The sequence below is a fragment of the Cardiocondyla obscurior genome, linkage group LG01 (genome assembly GCF_019399895.1).
Source record: "Cardiocondyla obscurior isolate alpha-2009 linkage group LG01, Cobs3.1, whole genome shotgun sequence".
Classification (NCBI taxonomy): domain Eukaryota; kingdom Metazoa; phylum Arthropoda; class Insecta; order Hymenoptera; family Formicidae; genus Cardiocondyla; species Cardiocondyla obscurior.
Genome location: NC_091864.1, coordinates 13491850 through 13517634, shown reverse-complemented (window position 1 = coordinate 13517634; position 25785 = coordinate 13491850). Strand labels below are relative to the sequence as shown.

At 37.4% G+C, this 25785-nt stretch overlaps 4 protein-coding genes across 9 annotated transcripts in view; 2 read left to right on the top strand and 2 right to left on the bottom strand.

Moving 5' to 3' along the window:
- Positions 1-7726, top strand: part of Shep (alan shepard) — a 31241-nt gene extending 23515 nt beyond the window's left edge. For all 4 annotated transcript variants that reach the window (XM_070662330.1, XM_070662322.1, XM_070662340.1 and 1 more), the window contains 5 exons: positions 9-162; positions 249-446; positions 741-833; positions 963-1123; positions 1236-7726. In XM_070662330.1, the coding sequence (XP_070518431.1) occupies positions 9-162; positions 249-446; positions 741-833; positions 963-1106 (589 nt within the window). In that variant the 3' untranslated portion in view covers positions 1107-1123; positions 1236-7726. The remainder of the gene's footprint in view (positions 1-8; positions 163-248; positions 447-740; positions 834-962; positions 1124-1235) is intronic.
- A 114-nt stretch (positions 7727-7840) lies between these two features.
- Positions 7841-10958, bottom strand: LOC139105965 (ribosome biogenesis protein WDR12 homolog). Its single transcript, XM_070662365.1, has 10 exons — positions 10644-10958; positions 10391-10556; positions 10235-10317; positions 9824-10031; positions 9580-9720; positions 9298-9473; positions 9159-9223; positions 8826-9072; positions 8496-8625; positions 7841-8420 (listed from the first exon to the last, which is right to left on the bottom strand). The coding sequence occupies exons 2-10, from the start codon at positions 10495-10497 to the stop codon at positions 8282-8284; spliced, it is 1296 nt and encodes a 431-aa protein (XP_070518466.1). The 5' UTR covers positions 10498-10556; positions 10644-10958; the 3' UTR covers positions 7841-8281.
- Positions 10959-12370: 1412 nt separating this feature from the next.
- LOC139105945 (sodium-dependent neutral amino acid transporter B(0)AT3) lies at positions 12371-19886 on the top strand. Its single transcript, XM_070662309.1, has 15 exons — positions 12371-12550; positions 12699-12985; positions 13943-14198; positions 14274-14454; positions 14544-14659; positions 14759-14866; positions 14944-15027; positions 15131-15292; positions 15366-15476; positions 15577-15778; positions 15850-16052; positions 16113-16314; positions 16380-16539; positions 16607-16870; positions 17072-19886. Exons 3-15 carry the CDS (start codon positions 14016-14018, stop codon positions 17268-17270), a joined length of 2175 nt encoding a protein of 724 aa, XP_070518410.1. The 5' UTR covers positions 12371-12550; positions 12699-12985; positions 13943-14015; the 3' UTR covers positions 17271-19886.
- Positions 19673-25785, bottom strand: part of Stub1 (STIP1 homology and U-box containing protein 1) — a 36157-nt gene continuing 30044 nt past the window's right edge. The window contains exons 1-4 of one of the 3 annotated variants that reach the window (XM_070662379.1): positions 22253-22560; positions 21672-21870; positions 21259-21584; positions 19673-21129 (exon numbers count right to left, since the gene is read on the bottom strand). In XM_070662379.1, coding sequence (XP_070518480.1) covers positions 20887-21129; positions 21259-21584; positions 21672-21870; positions 22253-22369 — 885 coding nt within the window. In that variant the 5' untranslated portion in view covers positions 22370-22560 and the 3' untranslated portion in view covers positions 19673-20886. Of the gene's footprint in view, positions 21130-21258; positions 21871-22252; positions 22570-25785 lie in introns of those variants that run through there. The other 2 variants (XM_070662388.1, XM_070662376.1) reach the window with 2 other exon arrangements.

The window sequence follows — 25785 nt, the reverse complement described above, 5'->3', positions numbered from 1 at the left end:
CATTACAGAATGGAATCAAAGGAGAAGTGCGAACAAATCATCCAAATGTTCAATGGAAAGGTTCTAACAGGTGCAAAGGATTCATTATTAGTTAAGTTTGCCGATGGTGGAAACAAAAAGAAATCGTTGTTCAAGAGTACAATATGGAGAGAAACCGGAGAAGTATATACTTTTTTAAATCGTTTTTTTTATGATAAAATCATGCATTGGTTGCTATAATTTTATATTATGTTTATTCTTTCTTTCAGAATATGACTTTGAACTACGACACGAGCGGCGTTGGCCAGAACGGCGTTGCTACGACTCATATGCTTCCCGCGACAGCTTTGACGGCACAATACAGTCGCCACTACAGCCAGGCATTGCCTGGTTACAGTGTACCAGGCACTCCCTGGGTGGCTCCTTACCTCGTGCACCCTTCCCCACCACATATGCAACAGGTTGACGTGAGTTTTTACACTCTTTTCGTTCATTTTGTTTTCAGTGCTTTGCATGTCAAAAGTGTCTTTATCAAATTTTTATTTGAGAAATAAATATAATTTTGCATACACATGTACATATATTTTTGTTTTGCATATGCATGTACATATATTTCTGTTATTTTTATATACATAATTTTTGTTGCAGAAGAATTGCATTTCAGTTTTAATTTTATAAATTTTTCTCTTTTTTATTTTTTAAATCTTATTTTTACTGATTGATGCTTTTATTTTATTACAATTTGTTGATCTGTCTTACAGATGATACCATCGGCCGATCCTAGTAATCCACAATACAGTATGATTCCTCAACTTACTACGCAAATGTCCACTTTGCATCTCGGCACTGGTTCCGTAAGTTATCTCGTAATTTTTTAACCGTCTTCTCCGAACAAACCGTCGAAAAACATTTTAAATATTTACTTGAACCCTCATATATTCGGATGAATAATAATTAACCATTTTTTGTCTTTTTTATTTCAGTACATAGCGAGCCCACATCCTTACCCTTATACTTATCCCCCTAGCATTATTCACACCATGCCATTAGGCGAGTCGGAGCAGACGAGTAATGCAGCGTCCCCCGACGATTCCTACCAGCAGTACCAGGCTCAACAGCCTAAGTAGGCCACGGTTTATAATAGGTCAGAATTCTTTTTCACTTTTTATATTATACGATGCAAGATGTGCCGAATTATAAATCTCTCTGTTCGCAATAAACGGCAAACGAACGATAAAAGAATATTTCGATTACAGATGTACGATCGCGCTAAGGGTTACATGAATTAAGAAAGGCTTACTGATTGACACATGAAGATATGCGCAGAATGAAGGAAAAACAACAGATACGAGAGCGGATTACACTAAGAAGAATAGATTTGAAACAAAAACTACATTACGTAACGAATAAGATTCTTCCTCACGATAAATTGACTTGCCAGCGTTTTTATACGTTTTATCCAACAGTAAATAGAGAAAAGTAGATGATATTTTGCAACGAGTAGGCAGAGTGAATGTTGAGAAAATGTGTATGAGTGAAAGAAAGCGAGTGAGCAAGAAAGAAAGAAAGAGAGAAAGAGGAAGAGAGTACGAGAGAAAGAACATAACTGAAGTATAGAAAGATGAGTACGAGAGCGTGTCATCCACGTGGAGTGGCACGTACTTCCATACTAGTGTGGCTCCGTAACAAACAACACGTACATTTTTATGTACACATATACATAAATACAAAGAGAAAGAGAGATATACACACATCATACACGACAGTAACTAAAAAACCAAGTTATTTACGAACAACAGTTTAGTGTCAAGCTAATAGGCTTCCATGATGTAACTTTTAGGTATTATGTTTACTACGGACAGATGACAGAAGCTAATCGAAGCTAATCTCGAGAGCTCGACAGTGCTACGACAGTGCGACATGAATAAGTATTTACATGAATGATTGGAAAAGAGAACGAAAGAGGAAGAATGCATGTATAGTGTGTTAACTATAAAGAAAAAGGAAAAAAGGAGAAGTAAAAAGTCATACTGCTCAGAAATATACAAAGGAGAATTCTTCCCGAAGAAATAATAGTAAATAATAATAATATGCAGCAAAAAAAAAGAAAAAAGAAAAAAAAGGAGAAAAGGAAGTGAGAATGAAAGAGCAAAAGTGTGTATGAAAGAGGAGACAGGATGCACTACTTCCAGGACGATATAATATTGAAAGAAATTCAGAGAATCGGAATTATGACTAAAAGAAGGAGGTGTTCGTTCGCAAAGATGCTACGTTTGAGAGTACATGCACGTCAACACAAATCATCTTCCGTGACAGCGCGCACTCCACCTCATCCGTTTTCCCGCGTGCACATTACACGAAATATACAAAATAGACATTTATCACTACATCCTCTTCGGAATTTACAGTCTTTTTGATATCTTTTTTTTTTCTCTTTTCCACTTTCCGTTTTTATGTTCAGAAACATTCCACATCGGGTATATGACGCACATATCTACTCGAAGGTATTTTATTAATCATTGAATATGGAGATTACATCAATTTTTCTAGCAACACCGCATAAATCTATTGCGTTGTGTTTCCTCTTTTTTATTTATTTTTTTTTTATTTTTTTTAATGACACATTTAGCTTTTATTAGAGATCAAATGTCAAGACAATCCAAGAAAAAGAAAAATACGACGATAAAAAGTATTTCTAAACCAGGCAAGAGAAGGAATGCAGTTTTCGAGCAATCTACGTACATTATTGTATGAGAAACAAAAAAAAAATTAGAAGGGTACTTTTTAGAGTTATATTTACGATAATTGTGGATTAGAAACGGATCAATATCAATTTTTAATTGACAGTGAATATAAATTTTTTTTAAATTGTGCCTTTTCACACAGATCCGTTAAAAGAAAAGGAGCGAAAGGAAAGAAAGAAAGAAAAAGATATATGTATATGCAGGAGAAAATTGTTATAATATATTTTTACGCATCGTTGAACACAGATGCGAATCTTAATTTTCTAATTAATATATCTGCAATTGTTTTTGTATTAAATATCTCTATACATTTGTTTTCGTTATCAATTTGATAGATTTTGTATGTAATTTACATGCATTGAATTGGAATTGTATCGGACTGTATATAAGATAAAACTAAATAGACATCCACACACAACACAAAAACAGTCCGTAATATATAATTAAAAAAAAAGGGAAAAGAAAAAATCTAAGAGAATCAAATCGTGACAAGTTAAAAAACGGAATGTAAGATATGAGAGAAAGAAAGAGAGAGAGAGAGATAAAGAATGATTGAAAATATGTCTGAAGTGGAGAGCGAGAGCGAGGGAGAGAAAGATTTTTAAAAATGCAGAGTAGGTTTGTTACATGATTAAAAACTAGAATGTAAATTAATTTATTTTATCGAAGGAACACGTTATATATGCTGTCGAGAAAAAAAGAGATAGGCGAAAAGTAAAAATACGCAAAGACACGTCGATTTACACCGTGCACATGTATACGTACACACGCATACACAAGATACACGCACGTGCTGACAGATCGAGAGGAGAGTAATCGGGACGGCACTCTATCATCTTTCGAGATGTTTGAAATTGACGGCTGTAAATAAAATAAGTATTCGTCTGGATGATCAAACGAAAAATTCTATCAAGAAAGATTGAGCTTCCTGGGCGTCGTTGCGACAGCGCGGATAATTATATTTACCGAGATGAGTATATTTTCTCAAGGATTTGGAAATTCGCTAAAAAAGTGAACGCTTATAATTACTTGAATTCATTAAAATACCTTCGTGTTGAGTCCCGTTTTAGTCTTGATTATTCTTCAACGTTACAACCTGCGCCCAACGAATCTCCATTTCTTCCCCTTCTTCTGGATGCCTCTTCTCCCATATCGGCCACCATCACTGTTATCATCACCATCATCATCATTATCATCACATCATCATCATCGTCATTATCCGTGCATCCGGCGGAGTTTCACGTTGTCCGATTTAGGATTGATAGCTGAGAATTGAGTGAAGGAGCGATAGAGAGGGAGAGAATGTAAGAAAGCTTTTTACCAAAAAAAAAAAAATACACGCAGACTATTCGCGCGACATACGAGAAACTGATAAAGATAGTGACGAGGCGAGCAGATAGTTAGAGTTTTAGCAAAGAGAGAACGAAAGAGTGAGCGAGAGAGAAAGGGAGACGAGTCGCGTAGTTATTATTATAATATTACAATAACGACGCTGTATTATTATAATTAACGATTTACTATTATTGACGTCATCTAAACGTATGAAAGATTTTTACACTGTTGAGACTTGAAGTAAATAATATATTTAGTTTATTTTGGTACATCACGATGACGAGAGAGTGAGAGTGAGAAATAGAACGAGAGATAAATTGACGAAAAATAAAAAAATAAATAAAAAGACCGAAGGTGAGGGAGGTAGAAAAGCGGAATACGAGCTATTTTTTAAGAGGCAGACTTTATTACTCGATTTGAGTCCATGCATTAAGGTAAAAAGTTAAAAAAAAAAAAACGAGCGCAGAGAATAAGTGCGAAAGGAAGAGTGACTGGGTGTGAAAGAAGCGAGAAAGAGTAAGTGAATGAAAGAAACCACGGGAAGCTGAAAGGGAAGTGCGAAAAGGCGAGTGAGAAAGAAGAGCACTTGTTAGCGAGTGCATATTGTGTATTTGTTACACAAGGCGAGATTGTCACCACTTGACTGACAAAAAAATCCACATGTGATTTTAATAGTAAATTTTGAGAATTTTACTAAATAGAGACTTGTATACACTAAAAAAAAAAAAAAAAAAAAAAAAAAGTAACTAAAGTAATTATCGTGACTGACCAAACGGAGAAATGGAAAAACAGAGCAGCAGTAATAGTTGCGCCGACTGGTTCAGGGGACGAACCGAGGGGTAGGAAGGGGATGCGGACGGGGAGGATGCAATCTGCCATGTGTCCAGCATCCCCAGATGCGAGAAAAGAGATTCCACGAGAGTGAATCCGGAAAAGAAGGGTAGCCGGAGTGGATGGAGAGATGAGGGAAGGAGGAGCGATCGCGAGCGAGAATATAGTTATTAATGTACAGAGAACGCGCGGAGACGCGTAATTTTTTTTTTTTTTTTTTTCTTTTGCGGCGACGTGTTTTTTCGCATAGGTAGAGTTGAACTTTTGATGATTAAAAAAGGAAAAAAAAACCCGTAGGCTAAGGCGACGAGTGAGCGAGCACTCGCTCAGACTAGGAGATAAATAGGAAAGGGGCGATCTTTTATCGGATTAAGAAGCGGCTAAGTTTATAAATAGACGTAGATAGGTAGAACAATAGTTTAGTTACATAGTAGTTAGGATACGAATATGCCTCTCATCCTCCGTGTCCCCTATCCTCCCTCTGTGTGTTGTCGCGGGCACGGGGGGCACGGGCGTGGGGCACCGTTCAGCCTATGCACCTCGCACCCGTCAAGACTGACTGGCTATTCATATTGATAAATGTATATGTATATATATGTCATCTTTACGTGCATATGTATGTATACATATATATGAATTATTTGTATAATTGTATAAATAGTAAGGAACTATTTGCTTGCTGCGCACCGCGGGTCAGGTGCGTGGGCTGGCCGGATGTGAACTTTTAAACTCGTTTGTAGGGTGTGGGGCCTCGTAAGGTTCCCGCGGCGGAAAGCTTACCCCTGTCCGAGGGCTGGAAACGCACGGAAACGATTCCTCCCCGACTCTGGTCGCTCGGAGGGTCGCCCCCTCCTCCCTCCCACGTTAGATCGTACGAACGTCAGGTTGCGAAAAATCATACGAATATTTTTTTCTTCTCCTACGCGATTCTTTGTCTCTAACGCGAACCACTCGCCGCGGGAGTTTTCAGGGCTTTCGCAGCCCGGCCACCAACAAGTTCCGGGCAGGAAAACGGTTCTTGCCTCTGCGGACAATGCTGCTTTCCGTAAAGCTTTCTCTAGAGTTTTTCGCGTAGACACACTCTTTAGATTAGGCGTACCGTAGTTGATAAACTGATTGTAGAAAAAAAAGGGAGATGTGAGAGAGCGAGAAACTGATTGAGCGAGAAGCGAGACGAAATATAGAATGTTTTTAACAGTAAAATAACATTAGTCGAAATCGGCTTAAGAGAGTGAACGGCGAATTGCGTATACCTGCGTGTGTGCGAGATAGGCGGGAAGAAAGAGAGCGAGAGAATGAATTAGCGATAAAAGCGAGGTCCGAGGTGACTAGATCATTGTCTTGTACTTCGGCTTGTACAGTCTTTAGCTTTCCAAGTTTTTAAGTCATTGTTTTACACGTGTTTGTTAAGCGACTTAGCTGTAATTACTCGAGACATCTTGGGTTTCTTCCTTCACACATCCTTCTCTTCCTCCCTCCTCCGATGTACCTCAACACCACCACCCCCCTTCTCTCCCGTCCCTTCTTTCTTTTTTGCATTTGTACACCGCTCGTCTTTCGTGTTCGACGGCGAACAAAGCCAACGAAGGAAGCGGAATTTGTAATGTAACTACGACGGAACGAGAGACACGTACCCCGTGCGTATCGCTTATCTTTCCAAGATCATTGAGAAGGAAAGAACCGAAGATAAAAAAAAAACAAAAATAAAAAAAAAACAGGGGGGAACGGTGTCGTCGGACGCTGAGGTATCTTTTTAAATCCGCGCGCGAGGATCAATTTGTAGAATTTCGAGAAATACTTTTAAGACAGAGGCGAAACGAAGGCGTTTTAGCATGTAATGTGAAGAAAAAAATCTTTAGACGTTAAGGCAAGTTGTGTCATAGTTAGTTAAGAAATCTAGGGTGACTCTTAGGAAGTCGAATAGGTGCTGTAATAAAACAAAGTTTAACACAAGAAACAAGTCAGAATTAGATTTTTCATGAATAAAGTAAATTTAAAAAATTACAAAAAAAAAATGAATGAAAAAAAAGCTCGAGATAAGAGGAACGTAATGAAAGGGAAAAAAAAAGGAACACACGCGACGTCGACGACACAAGGGGCATAAGCCACTAAAAAGTGCCCTTAGTTTATTTTGGATCGTTTAAAAAAACGCTAGTCTTTGTGTGTGAGAGAGAGCGAGAGAGAACGTGAGAAAGATAGTAATGTGGGGGGTTTTTTTAGATAGGATCTTCGGTGAATAAACAAGCAAACAAATATAAAAAAAAGAAAAAAAAAAGAAAAAAAGAAAAAAAAATGGAAAAAGAATTTTAAAAACAATCGTACGACGAGAGAGGGAGAAAGAGAGGGGCCGACGAGAGTGTACGAGAGGAAAGGTGTGCGCATGTGTGTACGTAGGTGTGTGCATAACTTCGAAGAAAAAATGAAAATAGCGCGTAATCTCGAAGAACCGTCATCTACCTATTTTACACACAGCACACGCTTATAAGAAATACACGCATGCATGCATACAAACCGACAGACAAACACGCAGACACACATTTACACACAAAACACCAACACTTGTACAGAAAGAGGGAAAAAAATGTGCGTGCGCTATTGCGGAGAGGATCCGCGCTCTCCGCTGCTCCTGTATTATTACCGCGTAACACCCTATGTGTGTCTCTATTTATAGGGGCGTGCACTTGAATCGGTGGTCTTTTTAGAATTACTTACGAGTAATGAAGAAACGGTTTGGTAAATAATTAAATAATTCGCGATGCGCGGGAAGAGCGAGTTCCCGGATTCGTCACGATTATCATCCCTTATTTTTGATCAATAAACGATCTGTTTTTGGGGATTTACGCCGACCGACAAGACTCTTACTTCTCCTATCTGGTACGGTACCCTTAGAGAACTTCAACAAGAAAGGCAATTGCTAATCTAGAAGAAAAAAAGCAACTTTTTTTTCTAACTGCTTATTAGTATTTTTGATCCTATCAGTTTTTATTATTATAAGAAATGAATTATTGCATTCGCATTACAAATTTTTTTTTTTTTACGTATAACGTTATTACGTTCGAATATGGTCATTTTTGTCAATGGAGTTATAATTACATACAAATTTTGTTTCCGAAGATCGATATAAAAAAGGCACATTTGACATAAAATTGAAATTCTTAAATACAGAAAATAAAAATTATATTATTATACAAGAGATAAAAATCTCTTGGGTTTAATAATTATTTATTATTTTTAATTTTCTAATATAAAAATTCAGAAACTATACAAAAAGTTCAAATGCATAATCTTATGAAATCGGAAAAGTTTCAATCGTTGTGATTACGCACAATATCTTATAACAATATATATATATATATATATATTTTTTATATATATATATTGTTTTGTGTTTATAATTAATGCTTTACGCAGTTGGATTTGAATATCCTCAGCGTATTATCCGCACCACCGGACATTATCAACTCAGGATTTGACCAGTTGCAGTTGAGAACTTTGTCATCATGTCCCAGGAGATCAAACAGTGGTACCTTAATGCTGAAAAAATTTAAAATACTTATCAAAGTTAATTTTGCATAACGCTTTTTTAATGTAAAATTTTAATTTGCAAACCTTCTAGTGTCCCAAAGTTTGACAATATTATCGTATGCTCCTGAGATAAAAAGATATTCTTCTACGGTTGACCAGCGCACCGACGGTATCCATTGTGTATGAGAAGTAAATTTTGTTTTCATAGCTATTCCTTTTAAAATATATAATAGTGCATAAATACAGTTTGAAGTACTTTTTTCATGTATAGTAAATTATTTATTGATTAAAAAGTTAGATACATTAAAAATTTAAAGATAATTCTTTATTTTAAAATATTTAATTTTAATAGAATCGTGTAATTTTATGAGATTTAAAAGTTAAATCAAAATCAATGATAGATGTTTCAAATACCTGTAGATCTCGGATCAAACAGTCTTACATGCTGATCAGCTGATCCTGTTATTACAGCGCGTGATAATGGTGAGTAGTCTATGTCGAAGAAACTTTTGTCGCTGTGGAGTTCATGCTTGATACCGTTTAATTCAGCATCCCAAATTTTTATGGTGTGATCCCACGAGCTCGTAATTATCTCCGTTTTGTCAGACCAGACAATTCCGCTAATCGCCTGCTTGTGTCCTTTCATGCCACATTTTGGTGTCTGTGCGTAAAATCAACGTAACAATATAATATATACTTTTCATAAATTTTTTAGTATTGATAAATATCTATCGATAATCTACATACTTTCTTTTTATTTACGTATCCTGGTTTTCCCTTTTTCGCCACGGATTCTCCATCATTTTCGTCAGCTTAAAAGAGCAATAATACCATAAATTATATAAAATGCAAAAAAAAAAATAATAATTTAATTCTTAATACTTACGTATTGACCATATGTATAACATTGTATCCCAGGCGCCACTCGCCAGTAAACTTTTATCGTGATTAATGCCGATTGCTTCAATGCCCCTTCTGTGTCCCTCGCAAATGTATACACATTCGGCAGTATTTCTTGTTATATCCCAACTCCATATCATACATGTTTGATCCATTGAAGCACTATACACATGTGTAAATATATATTAATATAAAATATCTTTCAAGGAAGCTCATTAACTACATGCAAACGAAAAATTCAAAAGTACAAGATTTTCTAACAAATTACCTAACAAAGGAAGCATTATCATCATCGAGAGATATCCAAGCAACTGCTTTGAGAGGTGATGTATGTCCAGGAATTGTAAGTTGATGTTGGCCTTTCAGTGACCAAATATGTAGCATATTGTCATAAGAACCAGTTAAAATCCTAAAGAAAATAGTTTGAATTATTACTATGTTTCTTAAGCTTCACACAAAAGATGTCTTAAACTACTTTCTTCTTTTAACATTTATTCTTATTAAAAACCAACCATTTTTCACAAACATCAACAGCTGATACCCAATCGTCATGTATTAGACAATCCTTTGGCTTAGGTGGAGGATGCTTTTCTACAAATTCTACTTCTACTACTTTCTCTGTAGAAATCTCCCATTCAGCAAAGTGTTTTGATAAAGAACTACGTAGAAAACATGACGAAATAAGGAAATCAAACTCGCCTTGCTCCTGGATATTATTTGCTGTAAATATAAATAATTAATTAAATTTTTAAGAACAGAAAATTATTTTATAATTCATAGAATTAAATAAGTATATGTAAACTTAGTTCTAAATATATATACATTTACTAGAAAACAGTGCACACTTTAACATACAAAATTCAGCAATAGAAAATAATTTGGAAAAGATAACAGTGCAGCACATGAAAGGAGTACTCTTTTACCTTTAAAAACTTCGTTTAACAAAGTATTTAATTGATCAGGGACTAATGAACTGTCCACTGTCAAGGAATCCGGTAAGACATACCTAGAATTGTTTAAATCAATATAAAAATTTCCACAAATCAGACAAGACTACAAAGATTGAAATAATTCCTTACTTCTTCAGCTTAGTTACAAAGCGTATATGGACCTGGTCTTCTTTATTTCTCGATTTATCTTTAGATTTCGTTTTAAGACGGTTCTTCTTGACGGATTCAACTTCCATGGCAATCCTGTTGGGTCGCTTGATTTTTCACAAACTTATAGGAACTTAACCTCACCTCGCTGTTACGAATACAAATTTTAAAAGACACGTCGTCACGACAAGCATGTGCGCTACAAAGCCTATGTTCAATGCGTTCACTGATATACCTGACACTACCACCGTCGGTGAACGATGCCGCCAACTGTCAGCGGCGACTTCCTAGGGAGATGTGGAGTCAGGAGAGGTGACGACTTTTCTCCGGGCGGCCGAAAAATTCCCAACGTCTTCAGTTCGCAACACGAGATCTTGCCATCTTTCGATTCTCGCGAATCCTTGCCGAGAATGTCACGGGAGCTGCACGCGTGCCTTATCCGCTACTTCGCGCGCCTTGACAGACTGGACGAGAAATGGAAAGACCTGTCGAAAAGGGCAGAGAGACCGCTTCAAGTTCTGGCTAATCGAACGGAGCAGTTGCGCCATGTCATGAAGTAAGTGGACGTCGAGTGACGATTTTTGATTGCCCGAAAATATCAGAGAATCACTGCGTGTAGTTTCGACAAAGGTAGGTTAGATAGCGCGACCGCCGCCGACGTAATGGAGGAGCAGTTTTGAAAGAATATTAATTAACGTTCGGATGGTGTGTTTGCGGAGAAGTAATTACTTAAATTCTGTATGTATTATCGATGTAGCTTGTTTCAAATGGATTAAAAAGGAAATTCTTTTAAAGAAATATGTATTTAAAAAAAAGGGTAAAAATTAATTTCTTTTGATTTTAAGAATTGAGAAACGATTTTCTTTTTCATATGTTTTAAGTTTTCGTTAATATTTAAATAATTACTTTTAAGCGTTGATTAATCGGTGGATTTTCTTATATTTCCACAGTGAAGAAACAGACGAGGCGGAGGACAGTGTGGATCGAGAAACGCGGGGGAGATTGATATTTAAAATCCTCATGGGACTCGAAGAAGAAGTTGTGCTCCTTCGGGACATTTTGACGCAATTTAATGACGCCAATCAGGTATTACTTTCCTTCCATGAGCGAATATAGAAAGCCTGAGAGTTCCGTCATTTAAATCTGTATTTTCAGGATTTGAAGAACCACTTAGTTAACTTGGAAAACGCCAGGAGCAAAGTATCTTTGAATGACGAAACAATACTGGAATTATTCAGAGAAACGCCTTACCGACCAAAACTCGAGTTACTTCTGCAGTGGGCCGTTGAGGGCTTTCAATTTTACCATAATATGTATTTATACACACGTTTCTTCTAAAACAGCGTGATTGTTTTAAAATAATTTACTATATTATTTATGCACTTTAGGTATCTCCGTATCAGCGATTGCATGAAGTCAATTGACTACAAAGTAGAGGAGACCATTGATAATCTGGTTTCGTCTTTCACAGAAGAAAAGCGCGGCAGGAAAAATATAAACCGTAAGCATCGACCGTCTTTATTCTGTTCGTATCGTAATCGGTTTTTAAAGAAATATACATATACATATATTCAACACGTATGATTATAGTCAATATATTATAATCGATATATTCAAGATATAGAAACGCTGCTCCTCGTATGCAATAGCACGCTCTCTCGGTACATTTCTATCACTTGCCACTTCGATTTTTACGTCTACCGTTATTATCGTTACACGCACGTACACGATAGTGATTAAAATTGCGCCTTCGATCGCTGTTTCAAAGTGAAGTGCATCGAAATTGTTGGTGCAGCCGCTTCGAGCGGCACGGCATTGCCGTTTCACTCGTTTACACATATTTGCCCAATTATTCAATTATTATTGTAAAAGATTTAACAAAAAGATCTTAATAAAAATTTCATGTTTCAGGGATCCTCGCTTTTACGCAATTTCTAGCTAAGGAAACTTTGCATTAGTGAGACGAAAATGGATCTGGTGGCAACAAGAGAGTTTAAATAAGATAAAAAAATATACGAACACGCGGATATTTTATACATACCGATAAATTATAACTTCTTTCTTTATTCGAGATCTACTTTTAATAAACTTTTTTCTATTATACACGAAGAATGGTATAATTAAATACTGGGATAAGATAAGGTAAATAAATTCTCACGTACTTTAACGTCTCGTATTAAATTGCGACTTTTAACATTAATCAATAACTGCTATCTTAATCTCGCTGTTAAAAAAATTTTTTTTAGTTTTATATACTTCACACGTATAATGTTGCGATTTATGCGTTAAGTTCTAGGGTGGCGATAAATCACGACCTGTCTTTTGCTTTCTCCCTACTCTCGGTGTGTCTTCCTCTCAGAAAAGGGTTCGCATGCGGTTTCATGTTCTGTGGAAGAGAGTAGCGGACGAGAGAGAGAGAGATGCGTTGAAGCGCCGGCGCCAGCTATTGATTCCTTTAGATGTATCCGTGGTTTCAAAAGTTACTATCACCAGCGCACACGGGGGTGTCACCAGTGGCGAACCGCTCTTCGACCACGGACAAGGTCCTCGCGCGTTTCCCCCTTTGGTCCCCGGCAGGTGGGTAATTCCGCTTTCCTTGACGTTTACGCTCGCCGTGGAGTACGCGAACGATCGCAAACCAACTCCACGGATATCCCTATCCCGCGCTACGACGTGTACGTGCATCACCCGAATAAAGCTGCCTGGATCCTTAAGCGAGGGAAGGAGTCCAGGTTTTCTTTCTGTGTCAATCGTTAATACACAGGGTGAAATGGAAGACTTGTACGAAGACGATGTTTTTACATATGTATCGTATAAAGCTACACACATGTATATTTATTTCTTTTATTGAAATTGAAAATTATTTCCTTTTTCTCTCTCTTTTTCTTTCTTTTTTTTTTTACTCTCGCGGATGTGTGTAGAAATTTTAATAAAACTCGCGTCTGTACACGCGCGCTATAACGTGCACTTACGTCAAAGGAAAAATCAATTTCTAGTAGTTTTTAATCAATTTTTTTTTTAGTGTAACAAATACGTACACAAGTTTGATGTAAAAAGGACATGTGTGTGTAATTGAGAGGAAATTGCTAATATGTGCGCTTGTAATTGACACTCGTATGAGAAAATACACACTCACACACACATATACACGTACGTACATCAATATAAATTAAACTTGTGAGAATGTTGCACACGTAAATAATTTTTATATGAGAATTAAAATTGAAAATTAATTAAACAGCGAATTAAATTCGTGTGAAAATATGTGATAATGACTTAACATAAATATATTATATTATTAACGCATTAGAATATTTTTTATTTCATATAAAGTTATCTTTTCGCAGCCTTTTAACGTATATTAAAACGCTGTTTTATATTGCAATTAATTTTATGATAATTTAAATTATCTCAATTATCATTTATTACATTAAAAAAAATATTACTTCTTTCATAAACGATTTTTATTAATTATTTTGTTCAACGTCTTCTTCCAATCTTTTTAAATAATGAATTTAATTTCTGTCTTAATAGGATGAAGCGCTTAGACCTTTTTGTTTAATAAAAATTGAACTTAAAAAAAGACTAAGACGAAAAAAGAGAAGATATGGCGAACACGGCTCATCTCGTTCGCCGGCAGAGCTCCCGCGATTTAAAGCCCCAGAAAAGCATCGATAAGCTTGAGATGAAAGAGATGCGTGGTAGATTAGTGGTGGATAATCGAAAGAACATCGCCACTGCCAATTACGGGGCCACTAATGCGGCCTTTGAAGACACTAGTCCTAGCAAGGTATACGTCTGTTTATTTTTACTTGTGCAAGGTCCATTGAACACCGATTTCAATAAAAAATTCGCAAATTTTTAGGGCAAAATAGGAAACGGCCCCGGCAACAATGATGGCAAGGCGATTTTTAAACCGGAGGCGGGCGAAGATGAACGTGAAAATTGGGATAGCAAACTCACATTTCTCCTGGCGACCGTAGGATACGCAGTAGGCCTTGGAAACGTATGGCGGTTCCCCTATCTGGCTCAGAAGAACGGGGGAGGTGCGTTTACTTTATTTAGATTTTATAGAATTAAAAAAAAAAAAAAAAAATATATATATATATATATATATAATGTCTAACATTTGCAGGCGCTTTTCTAATCCCTTATTTTGTGATGCTGGCCATCGAGGGTATTCCTATATTTTATCTGGAATTGGCAATCGGCCAGAGACTGAGAAAGGGCGCCATCGGAGTGTGGAATCAGGTGAATATACGAATACAGAATCCATTACTTGCTTATGAATAAATTTAAACGAGTATTTGAAATTGTATTTCTATATATGGTATCTTTCTTCTTTGAAAGGTATCTCCATACATGGGTGGTATCGGAGTCAGCAGCGCCGTAGTTTCTTTCAATGTGGCTCTTTACTATAATACAATTATCGCCTGGTGCCTATTTTATTTTGTTCAGGTAAACAGGATTTACTTTAATTTTGTTTATTCATATGATATTGCGAGTCGCTGACGAAAATCTAAATTTGTTCGCAGAGTTTCCAATCACAGTTACCTTGGGCGGAGTGTCCCAATAGATATTTCCAAAATGGATCTTACGCGCCCGAACCCGAGTGTTTGGTAATGTTAAAATTTAATTACAATATAAAATAAATTATTCCATCGTGTGTATGTGTTCGCATTAAGTTTTCCTTTTATTTCTAATGCGAGATTTGATCGACAGGTCAGCAGTCCTACACAATATTTCTGGTATCGAACCACCTTGATGATATCTAAAGATATCAATACACCGGAAGTATTTAATTGGAAAATTGCTCTGGCACTAATTATCGCATGGATTCTTGTTTATATGTGCATGATTAAAGGTATCGCATCCTCGGGCAAGGTATGAGTATTTTTATAGTCAGTTATTAATTTTTAATCCTTCAAACGACTGACGATTATTCGAACTTGTTTAGGTCGTATACGTGACTGCCACGTTTCCGTATATCGTACTGATTATTTTCTTCTTCCGAGGTGTGACATTGACGGGTATGTCGGATGGTCTGCGGCATCTCTTTACGCCAAAAGTACGTTCTTACAATTTTCTACATTATTATTATAAATAAAACTTTAAAAAGTTTGAAATAATTGTTTTTTTTTAAATTTTTTTTTTAATTTTTTTTTTAGTGGTGGACGTTGACCGATCCTGTGGTTTGGCTGGAAGCTGGAACGCAAATATTTTTCTCTTTAGGGCTAGCTTTTGGGGGTCTGATAGCGTTCTCTTCGTATAATCCAGTGAATAATAACTGTTATCGTGACGCTATCATGGTCAGCCTGACAAATTGCTTCACGTCCATGTTCGCAGGAATCGTCGTCTTTTCAATTATAGGTATGTGCGATTTTTTTCTTTAGATATTTCTTTGTTCGGAATCTTTTACGCTTCTAATTTTGTTTCAATAGGATTTAAAGCTACCATGGTTTACGAACAATGCTTATCAGAAAAGAATAACACGTTGATGAGTATATACGGTCAAGCCGACAAAATACCTGAAAATCTTCCAGCTGCCGGCACATTACTGAATATTACGAATAGTAACGGATCGTTGGACAGTTTGATAATGCCAAAACTGCCCGAATGCGATTTGGAAAAAGAATTAGATAATGTAAGTATGAATAGATGTTAAGCTTGCGTAAATTCTAATAACAACTAACAATGATTGCAGTCAGCATCGGGTACAGGCTTAGCGTTCATCATTTTTACCGAGGCAATTAATCAGTTTCCTGGTGCTCAATTCTGGTCAATATTGTTTTTCTTAATGCTATTCACATTAGGAATCGATTCTCAATTTGGTACTTTGGAAGGTGTCGTCACTAGCATCGTTGATATGAAACTCTTTCCAAATTTAAGAAAGGAAATTTTAACAGGTAATGGTTACAATAATGAAAAGAACGATGGCAGATAGTGTGAATAATTTTAATTTTGTGCATAGGTGTGATTTGCTTGGTGTGTTGCATTATCTCTATGGCCTTCGCTCATGGAGCTGGCAGTTATGTTTTCGTATTGTTCGATAACTTCAGCGGAAACTTCCCATTGCTCATAATCGCGTTCTTCGAATGTATAGGAGTCTCTTATGTCTACGGTTTAAAAAGGTAAAAAAAAAAAAAAAACGGGAATTTCAGGAATCAGATCACACGTATCAACATCGAACAATTTCAGATTTGCTGATGATATCGAATTGATGACTGGCAACCGGCCTGGCCTATACTGGCTGATATGTTGGAAGTACCTCAGTCCATTGGCGATGTTAAGTATTTTAATCGCGTCTTTTGTCGAAATATTTTTCGAAGGAAGCGGTTATCCGGCCTGGGTGGCAAGTAAAGGCATTACGGAGAGACACGAATGGCCCGTTTGGGCTTTAGTTCTCATCGCTATTCTCATTCTTACTTCCGTTCTATGGATACCCGCAGTCGCTATTTGCAGGTTGGCCTTTTATTCAGCAAACATCTAAGTATCAGTTATTTTTCACTTAACAATATACATATAATAATGTAACTAATACTCGATATTTAATAACGTTAATAATTATATTTAATACTAATATTCACCGTATTAATAATAATATTAGTTAATACCTTATCTTACTTTGTGTATTTTATATCGATTCTCATTTATCTTTTCTAGATACTTTGGAATTCTTATCATTGACGACAACGAAAAGGCTTGGTTCCCCGCGGCGGATTTGAAAGAATTTCATGGAATAGTGCCGCATGAAGTGACAGTAGCTGAGACACTGCTGTTTTGCATCAGAAGTGATGGTTCCGAAGGATTATGCTGTCCTACAGGAGGTCCCAGTGATGACGAGGATGAGGACCTCACCTAGGAACAATCTTGATCGCGACGCGCGTTTCTGTGGAAGATTTTGTTTCGAGAAACGCTTTATTTCATCCTGTGACGATCATTTTCGACTGCTGTTATTTGGTCGAAAATATCTACAATCCATTTTGGTGAATCTGGTCGATTTGTAGTCAGCGCATCCGCGCGGTAGGATGTTATCTATTGTGTCAATTAACATAAGCTTCGGCGATAGGAGTCGTTTCTTCATAATATAAAGATGGAGATATATTCGTAATAAAAATTAATTATATTTTTCTTTTTTTCAATCAACAGTTAATTTTACATTTTTCTTCAATGATACTTAAAAAAAAACTTTGATTTAAAAATAGCATCTTGAATTTAAGTATCTTATACCCATAAAGCATTTTTCATAAAAAATATAAAAGATTTATTTGAAAAACACTTGAATGTATCTCCATTTACGAGTATATAACTTTTTTCCTATATTGGGTTTTTTAAGTAATAATTATATAAAATAGCTTTTGAAGCTTCGCGGATAAAGAATACTAGATAACCATCTACATGCACAGTTTTCGAGCAAACAACATAATCGCGCGTCGCGTGAACGAAAATAAAAGGTAATCTTTCGCGAAGAAAATTGCCTATTATACAAGTTAACGATGAAACATTTACTCTTTAGCGATTGCGATTAACGTCAGATTTAATAAGATTAGTGGTAGGAGCCGTCCAGTGGACTTGGGTGGGTATACCCGAAATTGTTTTAGATAGATAGCTTTGGATCAGAGAACACATGGATCCTCAGATTTATGGATATTTGAAAATTCGAGATTTTGAACATCAATGGATCTAAAGACTTAATTCCATAAGTACTTAAGAACATAAGAATGAAAATTAAGTAAATATATAAGGTGGAGATATTTCAGGTATATAATTTAAAAGTATAGGACAAGGACGAATCTGTTAAAACCTAAGAATGCAAGTATACTGAGACATAAATGTCCGAGAGAACGTAACATCCTACCAAAGATCTAAGGATCCAAGAATCCACGATTGATTACGTGGATTGATAATGTGACAATAAAAAAGATAAAATTGATGACAATAATAATTGGATTAAATTAATGCTCGACAATAATGTTAAGTGTGCAATATACGATGCGCACTTGAGGATGCCTGGAAAGCCGAAAGACAGTTAATTCGACCGATAGAATTAGTTTTTCGGACTAAGAAGCACTATCATCTCGGCTATAATTAATCAATTAATTAGTTTCACGTAGGTCAATTATTATTCTGATTTTCATCTTATTGCGCATGTTCAAGTTCGACCTAATATAAAATATATTAAAAAAAAAGATATGTATACATAAAATGAGCGCAACATTATATTTAATTAAAGGAAAAAGTTAAAGTCTAGGTCGAAGTTGAACATTAAAGGTGTTTCCGAATATTCCACGGAATCTTCCTGCTCGCATTTGCGACAATATTCAAATGGCCTGATATATCTTCCAGTGATATTTTAAATTTAACTCTTTGCACTTTGAACATCTTTCTGTTAATCACGTTGAAAGGATAGTTATTATATTATTTTAGAAAGAAAAAATTTATTATACATCCAGTTATATATAAGTTTTGTTATGTAATTATACAAACTGAATTTTTCTGTAATAATGTAGGCATAAGAATAGGAATAGAGAAATGAGTTCCTTATGGGGTAGAATGCACAGATAAGACTAACAAATATTTATAGACACTTGTTGAAACAAGATATTCTAGTGCAAAGAGTTAATGAATTGATTACTCGGTTGTGGAGTATTCGCCTAAAACGTACAAATGTTAACACGGACAATAAGTAGAATTTCGTTTCTTCGAGTTATCTATTAGCAAAAGTAAGCAGAAAAATAATTGCATTAGCAATCGTTAAGCGACGTAAATAATAAACAATAGGAGTCTTCAATTAACCAATGGCGAAATCGTCATCGGTTAATTAATGACGAACGATAAATCATATCTTGATATCATATCATTTGTTACAATGCACATACTAGTTTTTTATCTTATAGTCGCTCGATCTTCCTGAAAAAGAAAAAAAAAAAAGAAAAAAAAAGGGGGGAAAATGTTTTAGAGATCAGATGCATTTTATAACGTATTCTTAAAAATTTTGATATTATTTATATGAATTAGATATTATTTTTCTTTGTTCTTTAGTGAACGCTACGTATTTCTCGACTGAAATTGATTATCTTCCATTAAACCTCTTTACGTTTTAATATTTTAAAACACAATCGACAATCTCTCGAATTTATTTTTGTTAAAAGGGTAAGTCTAGAAAATGTACTTGAAACGGAAGGAAAATGTTGCAGCAGTTCATTATCGCGATGACTGTTATAATTAATGTTGGAGCTATAAAAAGAGTGATCTATCCTATCGTACTTTTGTTAATCATATATTGTCGATGTAGCTTACGCAATAATTCAGAACAATATACCGACGGCGGACGGTAGTAATTATTACATATAATTGCGACGATTGCGATACATATATACAATATTGCGTATACGTAAAACTGTACATATATATATATATATACATACATGAATATATTGTTGTCAGTTGAATGTTAAAAATAAATACCTTGAGTGGATTCAGATCTTTCTTCATTAGTGATACTTAAGAAATCGAAATTTTCTTCTAACATGCACTATTACAGTTGAAAGCGTAAGATTTTGGTGATAAAATAAATAATTTTATTATTTATGGTAAAACAAGAACTTTTTTTTACAGATGCTACGTAGCGCTTATTATCCTATGTTTTCGTTTGAGCCACTGTATGTGTTGGAACTTTCAGTCAACTCTTGAGCTTTCGTTTAACCCTTGATAATTTCGACTTTAAATTTTTATTGAATGCAACTACTGTGAAAATTTAATATTTACAAATCAGAGATTATTGATAAACAGGTAAATTAACAAGTTCTATATATAATTAATAATTGTATATATGTAGCACTTATGGAATTATACATATACATATATATATATATTACAGTCGAAACTCCAAATCCATTAAAAATCGTTTCTATTAGACAAAAATTTAATAATCGTATTAGATTTATATATGTATAACAATAACAATAATAGATTCAAGTTTATTCTGAAAGTAGAAAAGAGATGAAGGAAAATGTAGGACCTTACTTCGCGTAAAAAATTAAAAAATCTATGTAATATCATATAAAAACACTTTGTTTCGACTTAAAAGTAGAAGGAAAGTTAAAATCTATGAAACACGATGCAATAATCTAGTTTTGTCTAGTAAAAAAGATTTTGACTGTATTTCGGATTTTGATTGTAACATATATATCTATAACCTGTGTTTAAACAATTCTTATGAGTATTAACTATTTACTAGTATATATTTACGCCCGATAACAATAGCTTCCACGTCTCATATGGCGTGTAAAAATATTTTACGGTAACAAGATACTTAGTCCTTCACATGTACAATCTACTATTTTACACTCTTTCGAAATTTCTTTTTTAGATGTTTTTTTTTCTACATCACTTTATCAAAAGCTCACATCTTTTTCCATTGATGAAAATCGCCACCACCTTAACTTAAACCTATGGCAGTAAGCTACACATCGGCATCAGTAATGCAAGGCCCATTCATTTTCTTGCAGAAAAGTATCGACTACTTCCTTCATCGCCAGATTTGGAATCAGCTGATCCTGCGTTAAACGTACACGCGTGACCGGATCAAAGTGGCCAACTCGTTGGAGATGTTCTTCGATATCCTTCCGCTCGTATGTAATTCCACTAGGCGTTATTACTGGCTCTTGCAAAATCTCAAAGCTAATTTTACCGCACAAGTAATCAGGCACCTCTCTTTTCTGTGAGAAATATATTGTAACAATAGTTATTAGTTCACGTTATTGTACATAAATTGCGTTAACGAAATGATGGTATATAAAATTAAAAGATTATTCGAAAAGAAATAATAATTGAAAACGCTAACATACCCGTCTTCTCTCGTCAACCTTAGCAAAGAGATCATTAAGTCTTGATATACAAGTATCTCTTTTCTCTTCAATCTCCTCTTTCCTTCTGGCAAATTCAGCCGAATTCGTTTCAGTGTCGGAATCTTTTGTAGTCTCTTGTTCTTGCAAAGCTGCTAAGTTACGCTTCGCATCGTCTACAATAAGCTGATTCAGATAAGTTTGCAGTTCTATATCCTGAGTAATTCTTTGTTCCTCTCTTATTTGAAATCGACGTTTCTTAGCTAGGCGCAATACACTAGTGATGTCGTCACCATAATTCAACTTTTGTTCTTTCGCCAAATCTACAGCTGTATTTTTTTTTAAAGATAAGTATATATCAAAAACTTGCTCTACACTTGAAAAAGAAGAGAGAAAGTGTGTCTCGTTATATTTACCTCTTTGCAAATACTTTACAGCCTCGTCAAAAAGTTCTAGCTCCAGTAAAGCTAGCCCTAGAAAGAAATGACCTTTCATCAAACAGGGATCTATATCCAAAGCCCATCTACAATCCTTGCACACCGACTCCCATCGTTTCAGCTTCAAGTGACATAGCGCTCGATTTGTATAGTACAATGCCTGTCCTGGATTCTTCATCTTAAACAAAAATCAACGTACCAAAAACAATTTTAATTTTCAATAATACTCTTCGTCGATACTTTCATTATCAAGATAATTAAGAATCGTTATTCTAAGCAAAACTGACGCTCTCCTGAACTCTCAGCTCGGCTATCTCCGCGTTCGATTCTACGTGCGATCGGATTTAAATTTCCCTCGCGCACGCCGAATTCTAGTTCGGGGGCCGGACGCAAGGAGGTCCATCCGATTATCATCACACTGCGCGATTCTCGATTCAAAACAAAAAATATTTTACTGACGATAAATGTGGCCGAGAGCGAGCGAGGGAGCGCACGGGAGATGCGCCATCGACAATTACGATTCCCGTGGGCGACACGCCGGGGGATGCCGTTGCACTCACGATTGCTTTCGTGTAGCAACTGGCCGCGTCCTCGTATTTGTGCAGATCGAAGAGACGGTTCCCCTGTTCCTTGAGCTCTTTGTCGGACAGGTTCGCCGTCGAGTACATCTTACTCATGATGGCGGGTTGGTGGTTACCGTCGCATGCACGGCTGTTTGGTCTTTCTCTCCTTTTTTTTGTCCCTTCTCGCAGCCGAAAAAACTCACGAGCGCGAAAGTGCGAACGCGACACTCTTTGTCTAACCTCAAACGGACGCCCGATACTTCATCTTTGTTCCGTCCACGGTCTTCGACTCGACGCGACCGTACGCGGAAAGTAGATCGCGTCTGCAAGCTCGACGCGACTGTCATCTAGAGAAATATCTCGGAATTTTCAAGAGCAGCTTTACTATCATAGTGGATACGACGGTCTTGCAGTGCCTGTTTTTATCGGTACATCAGTCTAATTTTTAAGTCGAACCTGGGAAAGTGCGCCGTTAGATGGTAGATCAAGTACGGTTGCGAATTCGCCGACACTTCGGCACTTATAAATAATCATAAAATCGCGTTATTTCTGATCTCGGTGGAAACAAGGAAACTTCCTTCAAAACATTCCTCTTTTCATCTCGATCTTTTTGTAACAAACAACAAGTGTCATATTACGGAACTCTCCTAAAACGTGAGTACAGTATTAAAAGTAACCTGCGTATTGTACAGTTTTGCTCTGCATGATCGCGAAAAGAGACAATTCTTAGTGTCAGTCAGTTTTTTTTTTCTTTTTTTTTTTTTCTAAATTTATTAAACGACAAGAATAAAGCGACGTCGTAAATGAGAACAATCCGAAGTCCCGGTGCAACCGGAAGACAGGCAATAAATGCTAGAGATGTGCATGTACGCGTAGGGAAGCGGGCGCGTTTCATTCGGCGTGAACTCACGAGAACTCGTCGGTGTGAATTTGTCAGCCATTCAGTTTGGCGACAATACGGGGGGATTCGATGGCTATGTGGGTCAGCGGCAACCCTACGAGACTCGGAACTTCGCGACTCCGTCCGGGCCGGTGTTGTGACCCAGTTCGCTTTTTCCCCCCCGGTCCGTTCATTTGTCCGCCACCCTCGTTCGCGACTTCGATTCCGTATTCTTCTCCGTGGAAGAACGGAAGTTACCGCTTCTCGTCGCGGCTTCTTGGTGACAAATCGAAATTGGACGTAACCGCGTTAGTCGGGGAGCCACTCGGCGTTTGTTAGCTGTTAACGAAACTCGCGACTTAATTGAGTTTATCCGGCCACCGTCGCGGTTCCCGAACTGCCGATCGTTCCGCACGCGAAGAAACAACCCCGCGATCGATGCCCGCTGAAAAGAAAGCGGATCCGGGATTTATCGGTGCTCGCTTAACTAGCCCGCGGCGTTAGTTCCGTTAATCCCGAGGGCCGTTGGTCAGCACGTAATTTTTCAAGGTGAAATATTACTCGATGCGATCGCTCGACAGTTTCCAACAAATAGAATTCGATATATTTTTTAAGATCCGTTATTCTTCCCCGCGACTATGAGCGAGACGAGTTCTGGCGTGTCAAGGATCAATGCTGTGGGGTCGCGACGAGAATCGCTGTTCTTTTTCCGGTTTAATCGAATTCTCGATTATCTCTCCCCGATATTCCGGTGAAACCATTATCCTTTAATTCCCGGAAGCTCATTTACGGTTACGACCGAAACGAATCTCTAAGCGCGAGCGCTCTGTAGGATTTACGTACCGTACATACGTCCGCGAGTATTGGCATGTTCGCAGCTTGTGTGCCACGACCGCCTTTGCCCGCCTCCAAGATTCCCGTGCGATTCGCCGTGGAGGGGTTATTAAACGATACGATAGCGAGAAATTACGGTCGTTCGGCGTCGCATGCCGTGCATTCGACACGCGTCGAAAGGGTCGAAAAGGATTCGGCCGGTATACGCGATTACGTTGAAATTACTCAATCCGATGGCAATCTCGCGAATTACTCGTTGAAGTAACGTGCCACCGAAGGTGCCCGGTGTACACACGTGTGCGTGTTTACGGTTCCGGGGGAGGGCCTGCCTGAGTTAAAAAGGAGCCGCGGCGATGCTCTATGCTCACGCTACGGCGGGCATAAATATGCTACCCCTTCGAGGCGCCCACCGTCCGCGAGAACATCTCGCGCGTGTCGGGGCTGCGCAAAGGTGAGGCTGGCTTATCATTTCTTACGGCCTCCAGGCACGTTATCCAGCCAAATTGAGCTACGTCGAATCAAAGCCGAGCCGAGTCGGAATTAACGACACGGGCCGGTCGAACGCCAAGCTTCCCGTTGAGTTTCCGCGCAACGATGAACGCGAACGTCAAGTAGCTAACGCACGCGGTACTATTCGTCATCGGACGTTTTTTGCACTTCGCTGACAAAAAGGGTGGGATCTTATAAAAAACCGCTTTCGCGATATGAAAAGTTTATCGGTTAAAAATCAATAACCTCGTCCTGAATCTTACGATCTGATTACCGGTGCCGCTTTATCGATTATTATTTCTCATTCGTACAACTTGGAGCGCCTGAAGCCATGCGAGATTATTTAATTAATTCTGATAAGTCTATCGATCACATCCGAGATCGATTGTTTATGAACAATCGAGTCTTCCCGCGTCGCTGTCCTCGATGAAAAATTTTTAATATTTTACCGCGCTAGTAAAGACGGATCAATTGAAGCGATGATAATCGATCGGCCGGTTGAAATTGAAAAGAACTCGACGCAGCGCATTATAATACAACCCTCAAGTGTGTCTGAGGGACGCGTGAATATAGGTAGATTCTTCTTTTCCCCGGGACCGGGGAAAGGAATTGATATTCAAGGCGGCTGGATGCGCCTCGCGTCTCTACAGAAGCGTCTTACGCGGAGTATATACTCCGCGCGCATCGAGTGTATACATATACATGTACACGCTGAGAATATTCTAATTTAATATCACAAGCCCGTTCGTACGCCATCGAAGCTTCAAGTGCCAATCGAGATTTCCTTACGACTCGCAAACGTTTCACATTCTATTAACTTTTCGTCGATTTCCTTTTCGCGCGCGCCTGCTTCTTTTTACCCGTCTCTCCCCCACGTTCCTCGTCGCTTACTTTATTAATATTCCGCGGCAGACAGGTATATATGGATGCTTACGCGTCGATATTTTTCAGGTGCGCGGCTATCGACCGCTCCGCGATTACATTCACCCGTAAGAACTTGCGTAACGGACACGGTTTTGTCATTAAGCCCAGCCGGAGGAGGAGGGAAGGGGGAGGGGAGAAAGGGAGCGACGCACAAATTCTCATTCAGCAACATAATACCCGATAAATAATTTAATTTACACCAGTTGAATACCCGGCAGTTTCAAAGCCGATATATTAATCGGATTAGCGAAAATTGACGAAGCAGCGCGGACAGATTGATTTCTACCGGTAATTGCTTTCACATCGCCGCGTAATTAATATACGTATAAGTTCGCAACGGCGCAGATCGATGAATGGACCTGGCGGACAAATCTGGATAGGAATACTCCGGTATTCAAGAGTG

Excerpts from the sequence above, each read along its gene's own strand:
- LOC139105965 (XM_070662365.1), bottom strand. The coding sequence starts at position 10,497 with ATGGAAGTTGAATCCGTCAAGAAGAACCGTCTTAAAACGAAATCTAAA. Across the intron at positions 10,318-10,390 it reads TTTGTAACTAAGCTGAAGAA|GTATGTCTTACCGGATTCCT; the intron begins GTAAGGAATTAT and ends AAACAATTCTAG. Across the intron at positions 10,032-10,234 it reads GTTAAACGAAGTTTTTAAAG|CAAATAATATCCAGGAGCAA; the intron begins GTAAAAGAGTAC and ends TTATATTTACAG.
- LOC139105945 (XM_070662309.1), top strand. The coding sequence starts at position 14,016 with ATGGCGAACACGGCTCATCTCGTTCGCCGGCAGAGCTCCCGCGATTTA. Across the intron at positions 14,660-14,758 it reads CCATCGGAGTGTGGAATCAG|GTATCTCCATACATGGGTGG; the intron begins GTGAATATACGA and ends CTTCTTTGAAAG. Across the intron at positions 15,293-15,365 it reads GTATCGCATCCTCGGGCAAG|GTCGTATACGTGACTGCCAC; the intron begins GTATGAGTATTT and ends GAACTTGTTTAG.